At 25.5% G+C, this 7,811-nt stretch overlaps 1 protein-coding gene across 1 annotated transcript; it reads right to left on the bottom strand.

Moving 5' to 3' along the window:
• Positions 1 to 2,418: 2,418 nt before the first annotated feature.
• On the bottom strand, positions 2,419 to 6,412 carry LOC101495110 (uncharacterized). Its single transcript, XM_004495824.4, has 2 exons — positions 5,879 to 6,412; positions 2,419 to 3,190 (listed from the first exon to the last, which is right to left on the bottom strand). The coding sequence occupies exons 1-2, from the start codon at positions 6,192 to 6,194 to the stop codon at positions 2,841 to 2,843; spliced, it is 666 nt and encodes a 221-aa protein (XP_004495881.2). The 5' UTR covers positions 6,195 to 6,412; the 3' UTR covers positions 2,419 to 2,840.
• Between the last annotated feature and the right edge of the window lie 1,399 nt (positions 6,413 to 7,811).

The raw sequence follows: 7,811 nt of genomic DNA, 5'->3' as shown, positions 1-7,811 counted from the left end.
GAAAGAGACAAAGAACAAAATGACTGGGGATTTGAACTTCATGAAGGAATGTGAAAAAGTAAGGTTGTTTGCTAGGATTTCAAAGAGGAAAAATGATTTCAAATTTAATAAAAAGTGTAAAATCATATTAAAAAGAAAGTAAAGTGTAAAAATATTTATCATTAGTTAATATTATAAAATAGCAAAATATTATTATTAACGAAGAAACATTGTACTAAAAAAAAACATAATTATTAGTTATCTTCTACTACTAAAGTTTAAAAATGACACTAAAAATAAAACATGCAACCTTTTCAGTCTAGCACATTAGACTGCTTTATAGACAATGTTAAGCCTTGTCACATGTCAAACGTTTGAATAATTATAATTATATTATAAATAGACTGATCGGATAGAGTTGGTCTTCCGTAAACTTCTTTTTTTCCACCCAGGTCCGTCCGTATCTGCTTGTTTGTTAATTTTCTCACACGAGAACCGGGCTTCGGTTATTTCTGTTGGTCAGAATGAGCTTTGTTGTAGCGATTTCTTGCCTGAGGCACATCTTATGCTTGGATCTTTTTATAATATTATTTTCACTTTTCTACTAAAAAAACCATTAGACAATTTATTTTCTCAAATCGAGTCCAAACTATGACCAACATTTATATTAAAGATTAAGAAGGCATGGAAGCTATGATGTAAAAACAAAACAAATACATCCGGTCCTCCACCATTAAATTTTTATCATATACTCCAAATACGTTCTCCTACTATACATTTTAATAAAAATATAATTTCACTCAATTTTTATGATTTTTGTTACCTGTTTGTATTTCGAAGAATTTAAATAAATTTTTTAGAACATGATTTGAACTTTTTAAAAATATTTGTATTTTAAATCTGATTTTTTCTTTTCAAATTTTGATACATAAATATATTCCAAAAAATTTTAAAAAGATTATTCAATATATAAGTTTGATTTTTTTAAATATATTTTTGTAGTGAAATATCTTGAAAAGAATTTTCCATACACAAAATTCAATCTTTTATAACACATTTGTGTCGGTTCACAAAATTTAAGTTTTTAAAAATAAATATGTAACATATTTTGTTTTTTTTTTAAATATAAATTGAATTTAGTAGAATAAAAAAAAAGTCATTCATATAAAATATAGAGATATGGATAAAACTTTCTAACGATTCACGACCCTATGGAGGTTTGGCTTGTACTACGGATGTAGGATCGAAGAAAAAAGTATAGTTTGGGTTTTTCTGTAATATTTCGTTTGAGGCCTTCGACAGTGGCAAAAGTGTAACTAATAATTCTGCAATATTTAATAATAAAAAATCATGTGTTCAATGATTTTTTTTTAAATCATGTGATTTGTAATTTTTTACAAGGTTTAGTGATTGATAAAATTAAATTATAGATTGTAAAGAAACTAATTATCTCCTTCAAAAATAAAAAGTAGTTTAAAAGATTGAATTGTTAATGGATTTAATTTATACATTATTAATGAAAATATTTTAATAAATCAAATATATCAATTTGATCAATTTTTGTTTATAAATAAGAGGGAAAAAAATATTAACTCATAAATGATAGGAGTAACATCAACAAATGTATAGTTTATTATAAGATAATAGTTTTTACAAATTGATCATAAAATGAAAAAAAATATTTAGAATGTACTTATAAATTGTTCAATAAACATGTGAAAGCTTTGATTAAGGTTTGTTCAAAACAACTATGAACTAAAGCGTTAAGTCAAATTGAGTTGAACCTGAAAAACTAAAATGGGTTATTCAATTCATAAACCAAAGTAACTAATTCAATTCAATTTGGTTCATAAATTATCTATAAGAATTCAATTTTAAAAAAACACTTCAGGTTTTGGATTTTAAATCCTCCTAATATTCATCTTGTTTTCATTTTTGTTCTTTTTTTTTTTAACAATCTCAATATTATTTAGTTTTAGCAATTTGGTAGAAATTTGGTTTGAAAATGGAGAATTAAAAAATTTTAAAAGTAGTTTGTTTTGGTTCAAAAACAAAAGGTTGGTATACCAAACTATTATACCAATTTGGTTAGAAACAAACTATTATCAAATCAATTTTACTTCACTAAAATGTTAGTATAATATTTCATTTGGTTGGATATAGTTTTCATTCCCAAGAAAACCACAAATCACTTTAGAATGGGTTATAAAGGGCGGTATCGTATAATTCAATTTTGTGAGAATAAATTATGACCGATATAAAAACTTAAGGTACTAATAAGCCTATTGATTGAACCACTAATTATTTATATAGACATCAAATTCAATAATATTAAATATAAAAATGTGTATTTGGAAAAATTTAAATATCACATTTAAAATAAATAAAAAGAGAATGACTTACTTAAGTTGAATATATAAATACTTAATAAATTAAGTCTATTATAAATATTTAAAATTATGTATTGATTGAGTCCATCACCCTTTATATATACACTGATTAAACTCCTCATCTTACAAAAGATCTAACGATCACATGATAAATTGGGCGACGACCCTATGTTTTAGCTTGTTTGTCCATTCTTTATTTCTGAATCCTTCTTCTCTGCCCTTCTTGCTTCAATTTCAGGGATTTCTTAATCTCTCGGTCTTGAAGATAAAAATGCTTAGAAAGAAACTAGTTAGTAGATATATAGATGAAGATAATCAAGCAATATTGCTTCACTACAATATTGCAAATACAATGACAGCGTAGGTCGGAATAGCATAGAAAAAATCAATAGCACAATGTTACCGAAAAACGCTTTTGTAATACTAATATTTGAAGTGTAACCAAGGACCAAAAATAAAGAAACACGCAAACTAGAGTGCCAATTTGAGATCAAGAGCATTTTCCTTAAGCTGTTCCTTTCTGTCACCTTTGCTGTTGTCTTCGATTGTGTCGTTTGGAGTTGGATCAGGAAAAATCAAAGAGGGTTTTCTGAAGTGAATTTCGGTAGTGAAGTCCTGCCATTCAAAACAAGCTTCTATTTTGGGATTCGATGTTGTTGTGGTCTTCATCCTTTTCTTATTGCTCTCGTTTTTTTCATGTTCGTGTATTAATTCCCTTCGCCGTCGATCACGTGCGTCACGGAAACTTCTTAAAAGCGAGTAAAACTTCTCTATCTTCATCTCCTCTTCCTCTTCATCTTCATCACCACCACTTCTCCCAACTTTCATATTATTTTCCATATTATTAGAAGATAAATAAAAAATGGTGTGAGAAATGGTTTGTTTCCAAATCAAAAACGTGATGTGTGAATTTTATAGGAGTGAGCGTGTACGAGAAGTAAGGAAGGTGTTGTCTTGTCAAAATCAAAAGCAAGTTTGTGACGATAGGATACTGACGTCACTACGTTGAACTTTTATTGGATACGTGAAGTGTGCCTTATTATGGTTCGTCATAATTTTGACCCGTTCTACACATCAAGCTATAATAATGATGGCTATGCTATGTTTACACAAACGTCTCAAACTTCTAACTATCAAACTTCTAACCATATTTATTTTAAAATAGTATGACATCTTTGGTAAATGATTGAGTATCTTAATTATCTTATTAAGGTTTGATACATATCAAAGAAGGGATATTAATTTCTTAAATAAATCTCAATTAATTTTTTTTATCTAAAATAAAATATATAAACTTTTTAATTTAATATTAGATACATAAACTTTTTTCAGTAGCAATTTTTTTTATATATTTTATTTTAGAGTAGTATATATTAAAAAATATAAAATATAAATATATCTCACTCACTTCAATAAAGAATTTAGTCTCTAAAATAGAGGCAAGGATGCTTTGAATTACTCAAAAGTTAATTTAAATTAAACAAACGCTAACAAATGTCGTTGATTCATATGCTAATAAGTGTCATTAAATAAGTGTTTTATACAATTTTCTTCTTCTTCTTCTTCATGTTTTATCTTTTATTTTATCGTCTGAGTGTCACGTTTGGTTTGTTCATAATTCATAATCATAGTGTGGCATCATTTGTTTTCCCATCAAAGTGTGATGTTCACATATTCATTTTGTCAATGTTGTATTTTAATTAAGAATTATAGTGGCTATCACCAAATTCAGCATTCTCTCAGTCTTGACATATGATTTGTTAATATGTAGTTAGATTTGTAAGATTAAAATCAATTATAGTTGATATGAACAAATAATAATAAATAATTTTTTCCTAAAGATAGATCGAATTAAAGATGTTAGAGCTTGTATCATTATTGATCATTGATGATAAAGACCTCAAGAGCTTGAAGATGATCCATAATTTAATAAACTATGATGAATTTTATTTTATTGTAATTTAATTTGTAATAATTGTTAGTTTATTTTAACTTGAAATTGTAATAGTTTTAATTTGGATTTAGTTAATGTTATGTGTAACTAAAGATACAAAGTATGATGTACGTTCAATATGGACTTAGAAAATTGTGTTATTTATGTCTCATTTAAGTTTAGAGATTGTCTTACTATATAAATATAAATATGCATTTTTAACCACATTTGAAACAAATTTAAAACGAATTAGAATTTCTCTCATTAGAATGGTGAGTGACATCGGTCTCATTTTTAAGTTCTTGAATTAGAACTATCTTAAATTTTATCAATAGATTTTTTACCATTGTGGAGATTTTCTATTGACTTATCAATTAACCTTAAGTGTTGCTTCTTCTCCATATTCTAAATCTAACTCATCTTTGATTCTTTTTTCCTTTTATTTGAAAATATCACTTGGTTAGAACTTTCAACTCATATAGAAACACTCCAATCCATATCATTTGGTATTGAGAGTTTGTCGCCAAGTGGTAATATTTGTTATTAATTTTTGTTTTTAAGTTTTTCATGTTATTGGAAATTTTGAAATTTTAAGTTAATTTCTTGAAATTTGATTGTTGTTTTTGTTTAAATTCAGAATCTTACCGTTATATAAGTTTATTATAATATAATTTTCCATTTTTCTAAAAAAAATAAATAAATTTTATTGATTTAAACATGTCACATCAGCATTTAATAATTAGATGGCAGTTTTCTTAGCAAAATTACCAAAAAAAAAAAAAACTTAAACGAGCTTTGAATTAAACTTAATTAAATGATTAAAATTGTGTTTTACTCTTAAAAACATGAGTACTATTCTAGCTCCATGACACTCCGTATGCTAAAAAAATCAATTTAAGATGATATTATGCTTTTGAAGTATTTATTTAAATCCCGTTATATTGCCAAGAGGGTCTTATATAAGGATGGAGGTAATATTTTCTTGTAAATGCAATAATAGCATATATATAAACCATCATAAATAAATTGCTAAATTATACTTTAGATCCTTAGACATTTTGATTCTCAAACTTGTTAATTTCATTTTAATTTTTTAAATTATAAATATTAAATATTTAAGTCATTTTAATTACAAACATTAGACACATTTGATCACTTAATTTAAAAATGACATAAAACACCAAAGTGTATAATATTTATAACTTAAAATGTCAATTATTTATCTACAATCTATAGATTAAAAATATTTAATATTTATAATTCAAAAGACTAAAGTAAAATGAAAAAGACTAAAGTATTACGGTTTAGAACTTAAAAAGAAAAAAAAAAAGCTTAAAAATTAAAGTAGTAAAATCTAAAACTAATTCAAAAGACTAAAAATATAATTTAAATAGAGTAATTAGCTAGAAATTAATGCACAGGTTTGTCCAGTGACAACAAAATAGTTGCTTCAAAGAAATAATTTGAAAGTGATCATTACAAATTTACAAAACGCACAAACGAATTAGGAAAAATCAGTTGAACAAGGCATGCATGCAGAAACAGCAGTATCAAAGTGATAGCTTCAAGTCAATACCTTTTTCTGCATCATCATCTTCCTTATTATTGATATCAGACACAACTCCTAATGAGTTATGCCTAGTTTTCATGTTTCGGCACTTAACACCCTCTTCCGCAAAATCTTCAACTTCAAACGTAGGCTTCCAAACATCAACAACTCTATTTTCTTTGATAATATTCTCATTCATTTTGTTCTTCCAACGGTCACGTGTCTCGCGCATGCTTCTCACTAGAGCAAAGAAAGTTTCCATTTTCGTTTCCTCTTCTTGTTTTTCTTCGTCTAATTCTTCGCTGCTAATTTTCCTCTTCTTGCTAGCTCTAATATTCTCCATGTTCACAAATAAAAAGGTATTATTGAGATTAAAAAAAATGATCGATTACAAACGGAAGTGGGAAGGAAATTAGGAAGATTCCAAGAACAAAAAGAAACAGTACGGTACGAAGTTTCTCGGTTGTTTCTTCGCTGCTTCAATATGAGGACATGGGTTCGAGGCGCTTCATCATGATTAATTAAAGGAATCTAATTAAATGACCAATATTCCACATAATTAAATACTTACAATTGTACAACAAGTCAATGTAAGTCTTCGTACTATATATGTTGCTGCAAATGATTATTTATAGGAAATACACACATTTTTTGTATGTCTTATTGAAATAGAGAGCAAAATGATTATTTATAGGAAATACACATTTTTTGCATGACTTATTGAAATAGAGAGGCAGAGAATATATATTAACTTTTTTTTTTATCTTAAAAAATATATATAATTAAAAGAAAGAATATTACTTTTATCAAATTATTCTTATTAGTTATTAGTGCATTATCAATATCATAAATAAAAAATAAAAAATATTACATTAAAAATAATAAAAATAATATTAATTAAATAATTCAATTGAAAATATTTATTTTAGAAATTAAAAGAATACAATATTTTGAGATTTTTTTATATAATAAATGAATCAATTATTATAAAATAGTAGAAGTATTTTAAAAAATCTTCGTGGATCCTAGGTGGAGCAAACGGGTACCACTTACCACCCTAATATTATTTTTTATTTTAATAATAAAAATTGATAAATGTTGATCACATGTTTGCAAGAAAATAATCATATATGATAATATTTAACTCTTACAACTACAATTATAATTATTTACTTTTTTTTATGTATGGTCAATAAATTATTTATTGATCAAAATAATCATTTTTCTATTTTTTTTTCTGGTGTGCAAAATTTTGGTACCAAATAATAATACTCTAAAAAATTGAAATATAACTGCAATCAGATAATTGGTGAAAATATGTTTCCCGTTGTATAGCAGCGCCATTGAAAGAGTTAGATGTTGTCGGTGAAGATTTTTGTATTTCCGTAACAATAAGCAAAATTATATATTTCGTCATTGCACCCATGGGCTGACATCGTATCATTACGCCAACAACTATGTCACGTTGTTTTTCTTCAAAATAAAAATAAAAAAAAGACCTGACTTGGATACAAACCACTTTCACCCAAGTCAATAGAAATAGAAAAATAAACAGTTTGAGTATGTTTTAAAAGCTGCACCGATATGTTTTTGTAACTTTAAGAACAAGTGGTTTAATTATTATTTTTTAATAATAATAGTGATGTTATTGATAATTGATAGTTTAATAATAAAAATTGTGATTTTTAAAATATATTTATAGTTTAAATAATTTTTTTATTCTCATTTAATGTTTATCGTTTAAATATTAATAGATATATTTAATTCTTATTTTTCTATGAAGAATAAATTTGTAAAAATATTTAGATAATAATAAATAAATTTATTAGTAATGATGTTTTTTGATTTTTTTTCTTATAATTGAGATTAGAAAAAGTTATATATAGTATATGTGTTTTTACAAACATAACATATAGTATGTTAATGACTAGGAAAAATTACACTTGTGGTTGTTTAAGAT

This window comes from Cicer arietinum, chromosome 4 (assembly GCF_000331145.2).
Source record: "Cicer arietinum cultivar CDC Frontier isolate Library 1 chromosome 4, Cicar.CDCFrontier_v2.0, whole genome shotgun sequence".
In the NCBI taxonomy this organism is placed as follows: Eukaryota; Viridiplantae; Streptophyta; class Magnoliopsida; order Fabales; family Fabaceae; genus Cicer; species Cicer arietinum.
The sequence above is the reverse complement of the archived record's forward strand: the minus strand, read 5'-3'. Positions and strand labels throughout refer to the sequence as shown.

Excerpts from the sequence above, each read along its gene's own strand:
- LOC101495110 (XM_004495824.4), bottom strand. The coding sequence starts at position 6,194 with ATGGAGAATATTAGAGCTAGCAAGAAGAGGAAAATTAGCAGCGAAGAA. Across the intron at positions 3,191-5,878 it reads AGATGATGATGCAGAAAAAG|TTGGGAGAAGTGGTGGTGAT; the intron begins GTATTGACTTGA and ends ATAATATGAAAG.